Raw genomic sequence first — 19232 nt, 5'->3', positions numbered from 1 at the left:
GGAGTCACCGTCCCTGGATGTGTTTAAGGGACATTTAGATGCGGTACTGAGGGATATGGTGTAGGGGAGGACTTTGTAGAGTAGGGGAGATGGTTGGACTCGATGATCCCAAGGGTCTCTTCCAACCTCAATGATTCTATGATTGGGTACCTAGGTCCCCACCAACCTCTATTTTCTCAGGAGGTGTTGCATTAATCCTTTAAACATTGAGTCTTTTAGTCAAATGCAAACCGAAAATTGCGCTCTTGCTCCTTGCGTCGGCTCTCACAGACCTTTGTCACCTCTTCTACCTTTCTCTGCAACACGGCTGTGGGAGAAACAAGGCATTAGGCTTACAACCATCCACAAACACAACCCTGCACAGGTTAGCCTGCAGAAGGAGAAAAAAAAGCATTTGACTTTTGACAGTCATTGAGATTTGACAATGCACAAAGGAGGAAAACCCAACAGAAAGCGCTGCTAACCCTCCAAGACAAAGAAGATTGGCTAAGAAGTACTTTGAGGCATTCAGGGCCCACCAGGCAGAAGGCTGTTGACACTTTCTGCCATACCAGTTTGTTGCAGTTTCAGGGCACAGCATCAGAGAGCAGAGCAAGGCATCCACCAACAGAAGCTGCAGGTCCCCAGCTTGAGGAAAAGCTATTGCTCTAGAAATCAGTTTCCCCTACCCATCTCCTGCTGAACTCGCTTCAAGTTACACAAATTACAGGGCAACCACACAATCTGCTAGAAGTATAGACATATTTTCTTGCTGGATATCACAACTTAAGCCACCAATTTATAATCAACTTGATATGCAGCAGGCAGTGAAATATACAAAAAAAATCTTGGCACGAGCTAAAGCAACTTCTAGTTTCATTCCACGAAAGCTTATCAGAAGCTATTCTACAGGGCTATGGCATTATGTCAGCCTGTGGCTTCCAGATGGATATTCCAGGTTGGGGTGTATTTTGTACAGCATGCTAAATCCAGAATCTTCCAGTAACATTAGGGAACACACAGCAATTCACCACTTTTCAGAAATTCACCATGCAAAAATGCCTATGGCATAAAATGGCAGTTTGCCTCACAGATCTCTCTCTCTCCCAACTTGGAATTCCATTGTAACAACAGAAGAGAAGACTTTCTGGCTCCCTCAGGATGAGACAGAAGGTTAAAACAAGGCTTTGTCCAAACACCCCTTTTCCTTATGGAAGCAGCAGTGCCCTATGGCCATGTTCAGCCAGTTCATTTAACTGTGGCAGGTTAACAGCGAGTTGAATCAAGTGCCACAGTTGCACAGAATTGACCTAGGAAAGATCACGTGGCAATTTGTTTCCAAAGGAAAAAAAACCCTGACAACGTCACCTACAGCACAAATAGATGTCCCAGTTCTGGCTTGTGGGGCATTGGTGGTTTTTTTAATTAAAAAAGAAGTGCTAAGGAATGTGTCTCCTTCCTAGGACAACTCCATTGCAAGGGCTACATGAAGGCTTAATTGCATCGTTTTTCTACCACACCACGGAAATGAACACACCGAGACAGTTTCTTTGGTACTGAATGGCAGAAATAAAAATAGGTCTCCCTTCTAGGAAAATTTAAAGGAAACAGGTTGCTGTTTTCACACAGATTCTGTAAAGTCAGAATTCTGATGCCACAGGAGCTGCACCACATGTCCCAAGAAAGGCAAGGATGGAATGCAGACATAAGCACATATGTTTTGAGAAAAAAAAGCCAAATTAAACCCTGACCTAAGCCAAGAACATAATTTCAACATGGACAGTGGTATTTCTGGTTTCACCCAGGCAGTTCACCAGCTGTGAGCACCTTCACAGCGCTGCAGCCAGACAGTGCAGTTTGGTGCTGTGAGAGCAGCACTGCTTTATTCTGCCGTGCCCCCGTGTGGCTGCTGACATCAGTTCAAATCAAACCCGGGTAGAATTCTTGAGTCCCTCACAAGGAGGCACCCCTGTGGAGAAAAGTTCCTTTTTTCTGTTTGTTTTTAGGCTGTCCACTCTGAAGTTTCCACACTATTACTCCAGAGTTGCTGCGCCTGCAGATAAACACATGTGGTCCAATCTTACCTGTATTTGGGGTTCCCTTTGCAGGGGAGAGGATGATATCATTACAGACACAGCCCTCCTCAACAGTTTTCCTATTCCAAAGGGAAACCCCACAACATTTCAGAAGCTGCAGTATTTAACCATAGTTTGACAGAACAAAGCACAAGCTTTTCAAGTCCTCTGCTTTGCACTGAGGCATTTCAAGCAGCGCTTTCTGTAAAACATTGGCAGTTGCCAGGAATCACTTCTCAGCAGAGGCCTTTCATGCACATCAGCAGAATTCAAGAGCACAGAATTCAAGGGACAGTGCCATTGAAGGTGAGGAGGAGAAGATTCCTCAGGGATCTTCAGGAATTCATTGATGTTCAAGAAACACTTGCCCACACGCTACACGGTTCCTATTTACATTCCCAAAAAGCTGCAAGACAACTCTCACCTGAGTTCTGGTCAATCCACTGCAACGAATCCATGTGGGCATTCAAAATTTTACAGATCTGCTGAAGCTGAGCAGAAAGAGAAGGTGCAAGTCAGTTTTTAGGTAGTGTAACAAATCAGAGTAAGAGAGCTGCAAAAAAACCCACTCAGTCTGCAATGGGGAAGGGAAATTTTTACTTAAAAAAAATCTTCTCAGTAAAGCTGCAAGGAGCATCAAGATCAATTTAACACATATCAGAAAGAGCTGGTAATTGAGATCTTTTCAGGAGGATAGAAAAGAACATAAGGAAAAAGTAATAGTATCTACAGAGCTAATAATACCCTTCTGAGATTGTAACTAGAAGCAGTAGAATACCCAAGAGTGGACAAACACAGACAGATCTGTTTAAACATCCTTTGTCTCTTACTAAGAAACAAAAAATAAAGCTTGGATTTACCGGGTCACTCGTGTCTGCTGGGCCTCCTGATGTATTCAGGTGCTCAATGATGTCCTTCAGGTCTTGTGCCATTCGCTTCAACTGAGCATCTATGTTTTCAGCCAGTTTATAGCTGCCAAACACATGGGAACCCAGGTTTAAAGTGAACTTCATACTTCAAGTGTACTTCAGAAGACCCGCTCCCAGTCACACCACCTTTGGGCAATCAGAATTTCATTCCATGCCTTTCAACCAAGGCTGGCAAGTACATGGGAGCAGCACCAGGGAGACATTCTACCACACAGATGAAGTAACTCCTACCCTCCTCCTCTCTCAAGAAATATAAGCAATAATGCAGAGGAATTTCTGGAAGGCTTTGTCAGAATTGAAGGAACCAGCCAGAGCAGGATCTTCAGGACTGATATCTCTTGAACCAGACAAACACTTCTCTTTATAACCCTGCTAGGATTCAACACTTAAGGCTTACAAGAATGCTTCAAGCACACATCAGGCATTATGTTCTCATCACTTCTGTCACTAAATAATCACTCATTGTCAGAGATTATGCCAAAATTAGCAACTTTTCCCAGACAGCTAAGTAGACCAACACCCAAAGAGCTTTTCATGCTGATTCCAGTCACATTCCCCCTGTTTCTAATGCATAAAGTCTAAGTTGCCTGGAATAAAACAGGATTACATATTTGACAAAAGCCATTGATGCACCCCAACTCTACTTCATGCTCATCAACCACCACCACACGAGCCTCCTCATCACATGGTCCAAGCACACTGGGGTCTTACGTCCTCTCCCGTTCTTCATCTGCGTGCTGCAAGTAGATTGTCCCGCTCTGTTCCTTCACAGACTCCTCCAGAGGGGTCAGCAAGTCTTCCAGCTCTTTCTGCTGTGACAGGATGAAGTCCAGCTCCTGATCCAGTCTGAAAAGAGAAAGTGTCAATGACTCCACTGAGAGGTTACAGACACTCTACACCTGCCACACCACAAGGTGGGAAGATGCAAGAGAAACAAAATCATCTCAAGTCTTTATAGTTTCGTACCTCTTCTGATCAAGCTTCACTTTCTCTACTTCTCTGTGTAAGGAGGTAATCTGGAAACAGAAGACACTTAATTATTCTATGAAAATCCAAAAGTCAACCCATAAAAGAAGAGTAGTGGAACGTAGAAAGCCAACACTATACATATGGTTGCTGTTTCTACAAGAAACAGTTACATGAAGATTTACAGACCCAAAACTGAGTAAGGGAGGTTTGACTTGGAAAGCTCCACCCAAAGATAACTTATGATACAGTAAACTGTCATAAGCACTAAGATGTAATTCAAATTTTTTTTTTTACATGTTAGAAGTCCCACTAGATGGCTTCCTCCATCTGTAGCACTTAAGATCCTGAAGGATCTAAAGCACGATCAGGTTACAGCAGATGTCACCTTACCTTCTCCCCATTCTCTATTAGCATCCGATCCCAGGCATTAACTTGTGTCGCTTGATGGAGGAAATGCTTCTCTTGGTCCTCCAGTTCCAGACTCCACTTGTTTATCAAACTCTCCAGCTGGGCATAAGTCATCACTGGAGGTGCACTGAGAGAAAGGCCAAGACAGTACAGAACAGGAGATCAAAAACCAAAATATAAACATGACAACACTCCTTTTCCCTTGCTCCACCAGACATCAGCACTGATACTGCCTCTTGCCCCAGCCAGAAAACAGTCTGTTATAACAGAATGCTCACCTGGTGGTTGTTGTGGTGGTTATGGCAGCTGTAGAAGTCCCAGCTCCAATGGCACCAGTTGTAGTTAATGGCTTAAGATTCAAGGCAAAGCCAGAAGCAGCAGTAGTGCCTGAAAAAAGGATGTTCCATCCTGAATCCAAACACTGTGCAGCAGCCAATTCAACTGCAACCTTTCACACGAGAACAGCCAACAGATACAACACTAATCTCTGCATTAGTTGTATTGTAAGGAGTTAATGAAATCATGTACTTTGAAACTTACAGTATGCAAGAAACAGATTAATGGGGCAGAACTGAAACAGAAGTCATCTCTCCCTAACACTCCCTGTAGGTCTTTGGCCTCTCACTCCTCCCATTGAGACACCTCTCCCTCCCCACTTAGGGCAATTCTGCACCTACACAGGCAGGTTAGAGAAGGAGCAGCCAATCTATTTACATTACTTGCTCCAGACTAGAACATCAAAGCCTACAGGCCTTCCTTCACCCAAACTCCCTTTGCTGTCAACAGGGTCTCAGAAGTGCTATCCATGCATTTGGGGAGATAGAAAATGAAGATCTGGTTCTTACTTGTGGCAGTGCTTGTTGTGGCAGCTGTTGTTCCAGGAATTTTTATCCCAAACCCAGGCGTCCCAAGAGTGGCCGTCCCAGTGGAAGGGACACCAACTGTAAACAGAAAACATTAAGAGTTTGTGTAACCCATTATATAGAGTCCCCATTAAAAGCATTCTTAAACACAAAGATTAGAATCAGCTTTGGAACTAGTGTGGCAATGCAAGCATTGTAGAGCTACCAAAAAACAAAGTTGTTAGGCTGGTATCTATGGCATCTACAAATTGCAGCTGATTAGTTAAAAGTAATCAGTGCAGCTTTAACATAAAACTTGTTATGCTGTCTAAGTTTTCAGAGATAGAAGACAGCATTACCTGTGAAATAGTTACATCAACTCTGGTAAACATTGACATTTACCATACCTATGTCATCTCCACAATCAAAGGGAACTGAAGCATTAAAATCTCATTTCATCTGTTCGGACTGTCTTCAAACCTGGGCTACTGCCTTAAAACTGTCAGAAAACAAGCACTATTTCTTACCAAAAAAAATAGTTTTGCACGAGCAAACTTGGCAGTTATTACCACAGGAACTTGCAAGCAGGGGGCTAAAAACAAGTATTCATGCAGCCTGAGGCATCTCCACTGTCACAGGCCACTGCTCTTAAAGAATAGACAACACCTATTGCAAGGGGCAGACATAAGCAGACTCAAGGCACTGGGATCTGGATGACAGCAGCTTAAACCTCACCACAGACCTCAGCTGTGGAAGTTCTACCCAGAGTTAGAAATAAAAATATTCACATACAGCTAGAACTGTCCAAGGCTGCTGCCCACCCTGAGTCTGAAGAGTGCTTCGGTTTGGACAAAACCCTCCGTTGGGCTACTGCCTTAAAACTGTCAGAAAACAGGCACTATTTCTTACCAAAAAAATAGTTTTGCATGAGTAAACTTGGCAGTTATTACCACAGGAACTTGCAAGCAGGGTGCTAAAAACAAGTATTCATGCAGCCTGAGGCATCTCCACTGTCACAGGCCACTGCTCTTAAAAAAGTGACAACACCTATTGCAAGGGGCAGACATAAGCAGACTCAAGGCACTGGGATCTGGACAACAGCAGCTTAAACCTCACCAGAGACCTCAGCTGTGGAAGTTCTACCCAGAGTTAGAAATAAAAATATTCACATACAGCTTAAACTGTCCCAGGCTGCTGCCCACCCTGAGTCTGAAGTGTGCTTTGGTTTGGACAAAACCCTCCATGCCTCACCATTGAGGACAGCGTGGCAAAAATCACAGAGAGGGAAGGTGGCAAACAGCAACAAGAGCTGGCCTTTCTGAACTCTCCCCAGTCAGCCCAGCAGCTCCACTGCTGACAGGGAGCACCAACCACACTCCTCATTTCTTCCCCCCAGCAGAGAAAATCCACCTGGTGTGACTTACGTGAGAGGCCCGTGGTGGTAGATGATGTGGGTGCTGAGGAACTCACTATAGACGCAAACAACGTAGGCCCCGTTGAGCCAAGAATGGAGGTTGTGGTGGTAGCAGCAGTTGTAGCAGCTGTGGATGTTACTACAAACAGAAAAAGCATCCATCTTGTACAATCATGCTGAGAATGCGACACAAATATGCCCACTTACACCAGTTTCTTATGAATGTAAGAATTTTAAATTTTTTTGTGCCTCACCATTGAGGACAGCGTGGCAAAAGAGCTGGCCTTTCTGAACTCTCCCTGATCAGCCCAGCAGCTCCACTGCTGACAGGGAGCACCAACCACACTCCTCATTTCTTCCCCCCAGCAGAGAAAATCCACCTGGTGTGACTTACGTGAGAGGCCCGTGGTGGTAGATGATGTGGGTGCTGAGGAACTCACTATAGACGCAAACAACGTAGGCCCCGTTGAGCCAAGAATGGAGGTTGTGGTGGTAGCAGCAGTTGTAGCAGCTGTGGATGTTACTACAAACAGAAAAAGCATCCATCTTGTACAATCATGCTGAGAATGCGACACAAATATACCCACTTACACCAGTTTCTTACGAATGTAAGAATTTTTAAACTTTCTTTTGTTTCCCCTGTATTTTACATCAATCTCTTTTCCACTCTACCCTTTGAACCTCTGGCTTCTTTCCACTATGCTCCAACAAGCACAGAATGGAATTCAGCACATGAAATGCAACAAAAAATACAGGATACTAGGTTGATTGGCTGCATGAACCATCTACGATGACTGATGCCATTGCAAATTCACAGTAACAAATGCTTCCAGCCCATTTTCAGAAGCCAGGTTAGAAAACTCTTCCCAGAAGGAAAGCAGATTCACAAAGGCTGGAGTAATCTTGACTTCCGTAAAAATCACTTCCTACCTCCAATTTTGGTCCTCTGGCTTCTTTCCACTACACTCCATCAACAAGCACAGAATGGAATTCAGCACACAGGACACAACAAAAAAAGTACAGGATACTAGGTTGATTGGCTGCATGAACCATCTACGATGACTGATGCCATTGCAAATTCACAGTAACAAACGCTTCCAGCCCATTTTCAGAAGCCAGGTTAGAAAACTCTTCCCGGAAGGAAAGCAGATTCACAAAGGCTGGAGTAATCTTGACTTTCGTAAAAATCACTTCCTACCTCCAATTTTGGTTCCAAAGGACAGAGCAGGTTTCTGGTTGGTACTTGTGGTCGGCGTTGCCGCGGGGGCACTCATGGCTGCTGTTGAAGTCAATGACCCAAACGTTAGACCTGGAACAAGTAGTAGAAGTAAAAAAAAAAATTAATTTTTAGCATAATAAGTACTATGTGATATCCAGGAAATGAACTAGGGCTAACAAGACTGTTACCTACAAAGACTTTCAAGAATGATTCTAACACAGATGAAGATCACCCAGACCCCAGAGCTGATGACTTCCCCTCCAAGGCCTGCACTGTCACCAACAAGAACATCAGAAGTTGCAAACTAAACTCTTCCCAGACCCTGCAGAAGCAGGACAATTCCTGCTGTGAGCGACAAGAACAGTGGTTTGGCACTGTGGGCCAGGCACATCCTGTGGCACGGGCTGTTCACCACCCCAAGCCCTTTCCTGCTGCACCATCCAAACACATTTTAAGAGTGCTTCAAACCCAGCTGGCAGTTCTACACACACTGGCTAAATTATTTTAGCCTCACTCTCCAAAACCAAAGGCTCAAAAGCAACTGTTACTCATCACTGAAGGCCCTGGACAAGCACAGCAGAAAGCCCTCTCATTCCAGTCACCCACTTCATTTCTCACCAGCAGAAGCTGCACAACCTCCACACCAGCCCCAGCTGCCCTCCCTCCTGACAGCACCTGCCATCTCAAGCCCACACACTCACCTGTGGGCTGCCCCCCGAGGCTGAAGGGGGCCGTTGACTGCGTTGTCACCCCTAAGGTGGCCGCGGTGGTGGCAGCAGCTGCTGTTCCAAAGGTGAACCCTGTGGGTGCTGCCTGTGGAGCTGCAGTGCCAAGGGTGGAGGTGGCTGTTCCAGCCTGTGCTGTGGTACCACTGGAAAAAGTAAACCCTCCGGTTGTCCCAGACTGAGCGGTGGTGGCAGTAGAGCCAAACGTGAAGCCAGAAGGAGCTGCCGCTTGGCTTGAGGGCGTGCTGGTTGGTACAGAGCTCCCCAGCCCAAAGCCCCCTGTGATTCCAGGAGCCTGAGTTGCCGTGCTGCCACCAAAGTTTATTTTTGGTGCATTTGCCCTAGAAAAGAAAAGAAGGCAATCTGTTGGAGACATACCCCCAGTCAAGTACCAAATCAGCTTTCTCACAGAACATCTGCTGACAGCAGCAACCACCTTTTAAAAAGATGTGCACTTGAACAGGTTAATGCTTCAGTTTTGACAAAGCCTGTATCACAGCTCCTGTCGCCTGCAACCCTTCCTAAGCCTCTTTATTCTGACTCCCCCCCCAATTACCACACCAGTGCAAGTCAAGTTCCTTAACACCCTTTTCACCTCCTCTACACAGGACTATTTTTTGTCAGCTAACTGCTACTGCCGGGCCCCACGTCAGCTCCCTTCCCACTCCTCCCATCTGGCAAGCCTCAGCAACAGCACTGCTGAAGAAGCCCTTCAAAGCCTACAGCCTCTCATAAGGGCAGGATAGACCTTGCCTTGGCCCTTGCCCAGAGGCAAACTTTTACCATCTCTTCGTGCAAGCATCAATATCCCAATTTCAGGCTGAGGCGTGGAACAGCTTATTCTTAACACCCAGCTGAAAAAGCCAGCACCAACACATAACGGGACCCACCAAACGCGCTTCCCAAAGGGCTATCCTGCAGCAGGAACTCTAAGACACAGAAACAACGGGGCTGCTCACGGAGAAGCCCTCCCAAAGGGCTCTCTCACCCACTCGCCCTCCCCAGCGGCCTCCAAGCCCCCGCCCCGGCAGCGCCCGGGCCCCGACGCCCCTCTCACCCCAGCGGGAACACGCTCGCTGCCGGCGCCGCGGCGGCCGTCGTCGTTGGCGTCCCGAAGCTGAAGCTGCCCGGCTGCGCGGCCGTGCTCGGCGTGCTGAAGGAGAAGAGCCCGGCGGGCTGGCTGCTGGCCGCCGTCTGCGCCGGGGACCCGAAGCTGAAGTTCCCCGAGGCGGCCTGCCGCCACTCCCGGATGACCCGCTCCGATTGGCTACCCGAGGCGAGGCGGGCAGCGGCGGCCCGTCGCTGTGGTGACGGGGACGCGGCCTCTGGCGGCTCCGGGCCGGGCGGCAGGGGCTGGGCTCCCATCCGAGCCTGGTGCGTCCGTGGGTGGGAGGCCTCCCCCGGTGCCCGTAACGCGGCGTGGGAGCCGCTGTGCAGCCCGACAGCGGGGCCGCAGTGGGGTGGAGAACCTGCGTGAAAAGCTCTGCCTGGCTCCTCGCTGCCAGGACTGAGCCAAGGCGTCCAGTGCTGCCCTGGCTGCAGGAGCTGCAAACCCGCCTTGACAGGGCGTCTGCCAGAGCCAAGAGTCACTGTGAGGCTTGAGCTGCGATTGCACCCACTGCCTGAGGGGAGAAAGGGTCTAAGCACAGAGAGGAAAGGTTGACTGTGTTCCGTTATACATGTTTTGATGTCACACACGTAAGAGCTTGGTGTAACTTCACCCTTCCAGAACACACAGCAGGAACGTTGTGCTTTACAGACAGCACAGAACATCATTTTTTTTATTCATCTTTCACTCATTTTGTCCGCACAGGTTATTGGGGAATGCTGATATGGACAGTCTTTCCTCAGGCTCTTCTCTGCAGTTCCTGGCTAAACTGCTTTCTGATACTCCGGAGGAAGAGGATGATGATGAACCTGTGGTGAGTCTTTCATAGGAAATGCTGATTCTTTTACATGTGGTGCCACAGTCTGACCATGTTAACTGAGGAGAAGCAAACCCTTCTTAGACCAGAGCGAGCAAAAAGAGAATGAAAACCGTAGAAGGCTTTGGACTGACTGAAATAGGTAGAAGATACTTTTAGGGTATCAAGCTCTTGAGGGAGACAGTAAGGTACATGCCCCAGGAAAGCAAGGATGCAATTGTGACAACAAAATAGGAGGGAGGTTTAATTTTTCAGCCTGAAGGACGTGAGAACAGGTAGCTGAAAGAGCTTGGAATGCCTTAGACTTCCCCCTGCTTTTCCCTGAAGTCTGCCAGCAATGAAGGCAATTACAGCTAAATGCTTCCTATGAAGGGGAAAAAGCTGCTGCTCGACTTCTGAGAAAAGCCTAAAATATCCAAAGGCGACTGAGGGTACTGATTCTGTGCGTCAGGCGTTGAAGAACTGTAGAGAGAATCGATCACTGCAGTACCACGGATCTGTTGGTGACTGTAGAGTAGGAAAGGGTGAGTAATTGTTCAACAGTGAATGATTAATGAGAGAAATATCTTTCTGTTCTTCTGTATCAGTTCCTCTCAGGACTAGGTGAAATTCACAGCTGTAGGAAAACGTACCTTTTTACCTGCAATATACAAGTTACAAACATGGCAAATTCCTCCAAATTGCTCCTCAACAAAGAGCCAGCTGGCTGTCCCGGCAGTTGGGCACTAGTAGTGGCAACAGTAGCAATATTTGGGATAAAAGGTTGTGTATCCCTTGACATTTCCTTTCAGTAGGTGGTAGATGTGGTCCTTCACGCTCTTCACTCCCATTCAACTGTTAAAGCCCTGCCTTTTCATGCTAGCATTATTGCTGCACATCTTTGGAGTAAACATCCTGATTTTAAAAGAATTTGTTTACATCTTATTAATAAAACGAATGACACTTCAGAGACAGAAATGGAAAATTGCCACAAGAGATGTCAATTAAGTCTGAGTCAGTCTGGGTAAATTGAAATCTTTATTTTGATTTAATTTAATGTTCCGTGCATATGAGGCACTTTTATCAAACCAAGGAATCTTCGTCTTTAGGAGAAATGCCTCACATTGCCCTATTAGCACTAAATTGATTCATAATTAGAGGAAAATGTTGTTGCCTCATATGATCTCGACTGTCAAAAGGAATCCAAAGGCTGTGATGGAGTTTTCACGACTCACCCTTGGTCTCCTGCAATATTTTCACGGCAGGGAAAGCACGGCAATTTTGCCCTAATGCCATGGAAACTAATGCTCAAAAAGCACTTCTGTCTGAATCCTGTGCTTCTGGGAGTGCTGCTTAAACCCAGTGTGTCGAGGCCTCTCGGGGTGACAGTGAGGAAGAGCAAATGTTCAGTGGTTCAGCCATGAAATCTCAGGATAATATTTTTTGGATTCTAGCGGGGATTTGCTTGACCTCAGATAGCACTTTCTATTTATTGACATTATCGTTGTTACTGAGCTGAGCTCTAGGAAAACTGATGGAAGTTCCATTTGCCTCTTTTGCAGCCACGCTCCTCTGTTAGTGCCATGACTCCTGCTAGCATTGGACCAGTAAAGAAAGAGAGCACTGGTAAGGAAGAGTGTTTGTAGGCTTTAGCACTCAGTCCCATGTTAGCAGCCATTAACAGCTGTAGTCAGTTCTTAAGTTACCACTGATGGGGTTTGCTTCAATAAGAGAGTGGTCACTGACCTTTGAGATGGAAACAGTTACTGCATTTTTACAATTGCAGTGTAAAATACTTTTCTCGCTTGAAAGCATAACTGCAAAAATCTACAAAGAGAAGCAGAAAAAGTAACTCAAGAGCACCACAGCCTGCAGTGGTGATGATAAACAGAGTATGGAACACAGCCTGGTCACAGGACTGGGATGAGTATAGCAGGAAAGGAACGGTGGGAACTATAACAAATCAAGTATTTCTGTTTGGGATTCCTATAAAAAGCAGAGATTCTACTGTAAAAACCTTCAAGTTGCAGATTTAGAATCATAGAATCTTTTAAGTTGGAAAAGACCTTTAAGATCGTTGAGTCGAACAATAAACCTGATAATGCCAATTGTCTCTAAGCCCTGTCCCTCAGCATCACCCTTACACATCTCATAAATACCTCCAGTGATGGTGACTCAAACACTTCCCTGGGCAGCCTGTTCCAAAATGCTTGACAACCCTTTTGGTGAAAGGGGTTACACCACTTATTGCCAGCTTAGTAGAAAATATATTTTTGTCCGTGTAGGACAGGCATAAACCATAGTATTCTGCCCGTGAAATTTCATGTGTCTTCAGTACCTCATCTGGACTGTGCTCAGTAATGAATGGGAAGAACTAGATTCCTATCTGAGGAGCAGGTCATTTTGTGAATGACTGTGCTCACTTAAAAATCTCCTGTTGAGGGACTTGGGGAAGGTTAATATTTCATACCTCTCCACTTGACCCATTTTGAAGTGCTAGATATTTTATGCCTGAAAGGAGGATTTCTTTGACATCAAAATTGGGTAAAGGAGATTTAAGGGAAAGGAAAACACCCCCCCCACACACTGCAAATTCTCATTCATACAATACTGAGGTGAAGGAGACTGTAATCATTAACTAGAACACTTTTAATACAAAGATTTTCCTAAAGCTGAGAAAGATGTAAGTTTTCAGCCATAGAGAACAGAGACATTCCAAAATATGACAGTGTGTTTTTCTCATCACTTTCAGATACTTCTCAAGTGGAATCTGAAAACAGGACAACTATTTGGAATACAGAGGAGGTGCCAGAAGGATCTGAATTTGATGATACCTGGGACCCCAGAGAACAGCCAGAGTAAGTGAGCTGAGACTGCCTGCGTGGGCTTCACAGAGCATTCATGGAAATGGCAGTTAAACAGCATCTACTGCATTTGAGAGAAACAGCCATCTGAAAAGCTTGTGTCCTGGAAGGAGAAAGAAAGGATATTTTTGTTGCATGTAACACAACACATGAGGAGTGATTTTAACCTCTCCCTTGAAAATCTTCTGATCTCTAACAGAAACATAGAGTAGGTTTTTCCCATCACAAGACTACTGGCTGTGTCAGATACTTGTATAAAGTGGGATTAAGAGGGGAAGTTGACCAGGAAAACGATTTACTATCTTCAAAAAATTCACTATTTGTGTGTTAAATACCTGTCTTTTCCCCCTGCAACTGAGATTCATTTATGTTTCATGCTCATAAATTCATGAAGTACTCCAACTTATATTTGCATTTCAAAGAATTAAGCTCTTTAGAGAAAAATAGTACTACAGGAAGGTAGGTGACACAAAGGCAGTTTGGAACTTTTAAATCTTGCCATTCAATCTTAGTCTATTGAGGGACAGCCTAAACCCAGGCTTTTCCCTTGCTCCTAGAAAAACAAAACCAAAACTGTTCTTGAAGCAAATACAATCAGGCATGTGAGCTGTAGTTTGTAGGAGTCCAAAAGCCCTCGGGATCAACCCACAAAGCAGCCTGTGCATTTTTAATCACTGTGTTCTGATGCAATATCCTGGAGTGCTAAATGCTGGAGCAGATGGACTGAAGCCCACAAAGCTGCACGTTGCATGCTAGATTGTAGTCCAGAATCCTCATTTTTCTCAGCACCTAAATCATGCCATTAGGTGTTAGATTTCCTGATCTCAAGAGGGGACTGAGACCCACCTGGACTTAGACTCAGCATTTCTGGAAATGATTTGGCATTCACCTAAAACCTCACCATACAGTTGTACATGTGTTCTTGACACTCACCTGTGAGTTACAGAACAAGCTCTCTTTGTGTTGTGGGCACAACAGAAGCTGTTCTTATGCTATTTTTTGACCCATCCCCTCCTTGCTGGGTAAAATGCAGAGCTTCTCCAGCCTCAAGCAATTATGAGCTGTGTTCCAGAGATGAAAAGACAATGTAAGTCTCTGTAACAGATCATCAAATTGAATCAAGGAAGATGGCCCAAAAGGAAAGCAGGTGGCTCAGGAGGTGCATGTAGAGCTATTAGACAGGTTTTCTCACTGACTTGGGAATGATTATATGTGAGTATGAACATTGGGGGTGTGGAAGAGACTTTTCAACAGCTTAGAGAAGCGACTCACTCCACTTTTGTTCAATTTAGTAGGAGTAATGTATGTTCTAAAAGCAATCTTTAGTTTGTATTTCCTCATTCATGAAGTATCAAGTGCAAGGGAGTACATCATTCTCCCTAGTGTAGATGCAAAGCGGTGGAAGATCCATTTTGGTCAAAGACAAAAGAATTACAATCTGATGAAAGTGTGACACTCAGGCTGCGAGAAAATGTTGAACAACAGAACAGAACCCAGGTAATTGGGACAACACACTTTTCAAATCTGTTTCCCAAGAGTTTGTGGTGTTTGACTAGTTGCTAAGTATGACACTCACATGGGATGCATTTCCTGATCCTGCAAAGGCTGGTTAGCGAAGTAGAGGCAGCAAAGTGAGCGCCTTGGAAGGTGGAGTGAATGTTCTTCACCCATCTTCTAGCGAACTCAGTCGTGGCTCTGAACAGAATCCCAGTGCAGATGTGTTGAAGACTTGAAGGGAGACCAAAAGGAGGGGCAAAGCAATGGGGATATTTAAAATCCTCTGAGAAATACACTCTCCTTTAGTCTCTTGCCCCTTTTCCAGGATTATTAGGCAGCTACTTCTCTTTCTCAGGTATCAGATTTTGTTCAAACAGTGTGTGGGAACAGAGGACGTCTTCTTTGGCATGAGCAGGAAAGACCCCTCCACAGCCTGCTGTGAAGATATGGTGGTGAGCTGAGCCTGTGTCTCCCATCCCTTCTTTGTGTTCTTTCTCTGCCCATTTGAGTCTTGCCACCTTCTTGAGGGACTGAATGTAAACACAAAGCTGTATTGACGTCCTGTAGGATTTTCTAGTAGCTCTTCCAGCATTTGTAGATGATGTTTACACTTGCTAACCTGAAGAACTCGTGTATCTCCTCAAGGACTTAGTGTGCTCAAGAGAATCTGTGCAAATGCATATGCCACATACAGATTTGAGGGAAATAAAAAGTAGCTCTGAAATGAAGTTTCATCTTGGACACAATTTTGGAAGGGAGAAGGGCTGGGAAGCAGATGGTTTTCATCTGCCTGCACTTATTAGAAGGTGTGTGAGTTAGCAGAATGCTACAATACTGTCAGTCTTTAAAGTTACAGGTATCAGATCCCATCCCATTATTGTATGATCAAAGATCTCCCTGCTTTTTGAACTTCAGGACAGCTAGAACTGCTGTGCAATTTTTCTAGTAGAAGCAAGCTGTCATTGGAGTACACAAAGCCAGGGGGGTTTGCTGAAGGTAGAATACCTGTCAAGTACAGTGTCAGCTCAGAATTTTGAAGAAAATAGGATATCAATATGCATCACTAAGATACTGAAATCAATGATTATCACTGTCATATTTTCTCTGATACAAATTACCTGCTCAGAATGTTACGTCAAAATATTCATGTAGATGAGATCTTTTACGGCTTGGAGGGCTACGTATCTAATCACAACCTTATCTCTGCCCATCATTTCAGATTAAAATCAAGTTGCCAGAGACAAAGTACTCAGACATCACATTGGATATCCAGGACAAGGTTCTCGACCTTCGAACTCCCCAAAAGTGAGTGAAACACAATTGATAGACGTGCCATTAATATCTTGTTTGAAAGCAGGTTTAACCAAGCATTCAACTGAATGCTGTATGGAAAGCAAAGTTAAAGATGAAGATCAGATTTTTAACTGCACATGAGAAATAGATATAGACAAAACCAACCATAGGTGTGTTTGGACCATAGCTGTATAGTGTGCTGACTTTGAATCTGTAATACTGTTCTAGTAAAAAATAGGTTTAAGGCAGATTTTGGCTACATGAACAGCGAGGCTTCAAGGGCCCCAAATGTCTGTCAGGGGACTGACAGAAGGACTTCTTGGGAGTTTGCTTTCTGAATACTAATTTGTACTACTCCATAACTGAAGATGGTCAAAAATGTGCAGATACTTTTTCAGAAGTTGAAAACCAAATTGTGGGTATATCCAGGCATGGGTGCAGAGATGGAAATGTTACAATGTTAGGGATGGTTTCCCTAAAGAGATTTCCTTTGAGTTCTTTTTTTTATAGGGCTATTTTGAACCTGCAGAGGTAGTGAACTGACAGATACCCTCTCAGACTTCTCAGTCTGCCACCTTCCTCACAGACAAAACCAGGCTGACTTAGTTACCCCCTGCTTGGATTTAAGCCAAAGATGGAACGGGAGTGAAAGAATGTTTGGAAGTGATAGCTCTGAAACTGGAAAATCAGGAGCAATAATTGTTCAGCTAATGAGTTGCAGAGTCTATACATAGTGAAAGAGGTAGCTTAATGCAATACTGCAGATGTAGGAAAACTTTAGTATCCTTTTTCTTTTGCAATTCTGTCTTTTTGGTGACTCAGACCTGCCGTTATTTTCTTAGTATCCAGCTGTCTCTAGTCACAAGCCTTGCAAATAAAAAGTTTGCCGTAAATCTAATGGTTGCTTGGGTACCGCCTGAGCCAGTGCTGCTTTCACAAACACAAGTCTTCTCAGTATGAAAGAAACAAGATTTAAAGTTCTACATACTAAAAAACACTGTACTCTCACAGATGTGTAGGAGGGCTCAAAGGAACCGTTTCCAACTCTGTAGTCCTGGGGCTGATTCTAAGCCAAGCTGATTTTAAGGACTTCTCCAAATTATGGCAAGTGGTTGCCTTCAGTTGGTGTCGTACAAAGGTGTTTTGACTGTACCTCTTTCAGCTGTGGCTCCTGCAAGACAGCTGGAAAGGTTTGAAAAAGAACCACCGTGATTTAAACCCCAATTTAAAGTACCCCTATCCATGCTACCATGTTGTCTTGTTAGGCTTTATGGAGTTTGGCTGGGCAGATGTTCTGAATCTAAAGTGTCCTTGATTCTGTTTGCACTGTCAACAGAGTGGAGGTCCAGCGCTGGCCCAGCATTCATATTGTTAATATAGGAGCCTGGGATAAGAGGGGAAAGAGTCCAGACTCTGCATGAGTAAGTGAGTTTGGACTGTTGTCAGCGAGAAGAGTTGAATGACTCCTGACCGAAACATCCTGGTGAGGAGACAAACTGCAAGGCTTGTCAGCCATTCCAGGAAAAGCTGTATGTCTAACATAACGAGGGACTGTGGAATAGTTCCTGAGTCCGAGATCCAGCCTTTCTTTGTGTGTTATGCTCCTAAGCCACAGGCAGGGGATCACTGAATTTAATCTTTGCTGTAGGTTAAAATCCGGCAATTTCAAACCCTAAGTCCGTTCTCATACCTAAACTGTGATTTGCAGCGTAGACATATCATTTATGAAACTGGACTAGCCAGAATCTCTAATCAGGCTGCACCACTTATTTCTTTTTACTGGGGAAGACAAACTCCTGAAGTCGCTTTCAGGCTTTAGGCATTATTCAGATTTTTACCACCAGGAGACCATTATCAATGCAGCTTCTCTTTCCTCTGCATTTAGAATGCAGCACTGTGCAAAAGCCAGAACAGCGGAGAGATCCCACAATCCATCATTGGAACTGTTGTCATAGCCACAGCCAAAAGAAAAGAATAGTGTTGGAAATATTTCAGGGCCTGTGTAGCTGTGCTCCAGGTATTGCAGGAACCCCATAACTTTTTGTGAGGAAGGAGATACACTGAAAGAACATTGCTGGGTGTACTGATTGGCAGATTGCAAGAGTAACTCACAATGCCATTTCAATTCCCCACCCTGTCTGAGACATCAAAATTCACTGTGTCTTCTTTTCCAGGAAGCTGCTGCTGCACCTCCCCTACCCTGTAGACAGCAAGAATGGTAAAGCTCGTTTTCTCTCTGAAGAGGAGACCTTGGAAGTCACCTTGAGAGTATCAAGGATGTTTGATTTCATAAATTTTCTCTGATGGATAAAGAAATGGAGAAAGTTTGCAAAAAATAATCTCTTAGCTTGAAGTCTTCTTGAAACCTAACTGGTCATGAAATAGACTGTTTCCCTTGAACAGTCCACGGGGAATATCCCTGGAAAAATTGCATGAGTCAGTAGGAACGTAGCACTGAAGGTAGAAGCTGAGGCTGTTCTCCTCTTGCGCTGCTCTGGTTCATGTTCTGCTTCCTTTAGCCTGGTGCAGGGTCTGTGAATGGGAAAACCAGAGAAAATCTTTTTGTGTTTGTGGCTGATGAGTAGCACAATGAGGCTCTGGCTGATGAGTTTGGTGCTTGTGGTGCATATTCTTGCTTGGCCTCCAATGCTGGGACTGGGGTCTGTTCAGAATCTCCTCTTGGCTACTTCATGAGAAGATCAAAGCTCTCAGGGATCCATATCCACATCTAAGGCTCCTTTACACTGGCAGAACAAGGTAACCAGCTGTAGTTGGATTGTTGAACAGCTCAGCTCTTTTGAACAATTTTTGACAATGTATGGTTTAGTGTCATCTATTCACCCGCTGTCCCTCCAGCTATTTTTCTGATCTTTCTTGATTAATAAAAGAATGTGTTCTAATGAACAGTCCCAGTTACCTTTCACTCTGCCTTCTCTATATTATGTCCCAAGAGACGTCCTAAAAGTAAGATAAGAGGAACTTTGCATAACAAAGCATCACTTAGAGGGCTGAAATTCTGCAAAAGCACTTGGTTGGCCTTCAGGTCCAATCTAAAGCTATGGAGATGGGTAACCAAAAGGTTTCTGTTACTAGCTGCTGGGCAAATATATTCAT

At 44.8% G+C, this 19232-nt stretch overlaps 2 protein-coding genes across 4 annotated transcripts; one reads left to right on the top strand and one right to left on the bottom strand.

Annotated features, from left to right (window-relative positions):
- Positions 1-22: 22 nt before the first annotated feature.
- LOC106895700 (nuclear pore glycoprotein p62-like) lies at positions 23-8976 on the bottom strand. Its single transcript, XM_014955294.1, is given in 12 exon segments — positions 23-307; positions 2479-2545; positions 2915-3026; positions 3695-3829; positions 3950-3999; positions 4343-4487; positions 4639-4747; positions 5206-5301; positions 7011-7139; positions 7815-7925; positions 8537-8904; positions 8906-8976. Coding segments are annotated over 12 exon segments (1485 nt in total). The 3' UTR covers positions 23-215.
- An 887-nt stretch (positions 8977-9863) lies between these two features.
- PIH1D3 (PIH1 domain containing 3) lies at positions 9864-19001 on the top strand. 3 transcript variants are annotated; one of them, XM_014954992.1, is made up of 7 exons: positions 9864-9934; positions 10374-10482; positions 12027-12090; positions 13217-13322; positions 15181-15277; positions 16045-16130; positions 18293-19001. In XM_014954992.1, exons 2-7 carry the CDS (start codon positions 10393-10395, stop codon positions 18420-18422), a joined length of 573 nt encoding a protein of 190 aa, XP_014810478.1. In that variant the 5' UTR covers positions 9864-9934; positions 10374-10392; the 3' UTR covers positions 18423-19001. The 3 variants fall into 3 exon arrangements, with proteins under 3 accessions (XP_014810478.1, XP_014810477.1, XP_014810476.1); XM_014954991.1 differs by having other exon boundaries at positions 9878-10218; XM_014954990.1 differs by having other exon boundaries at positions 9878-10258.
- The last annotated feature ends 231 nt before the right edge of the window (positions 19002-19232 follow it).

This window comes from Calidris pugnax, unplaced genomic scaffold (assembly GCF_001431845.1).
Source record: "Calidris pugnax isolate Ruff unplaced genomic scaffold, ASM143184v1 scaffold38, whole genome shotgun sequence".
Lineage (NCBI taxonomy): Eukaryota > Metazoa > Chordata > Aves > Charadriiformes > Scolopacidae > Calidris > Calidris pugnax.
The sequence above is the reverse complement of the archived record's forward strand: the minus strand, read 5'-3'. Positions and strand labels throughout refer to the sequence as shown.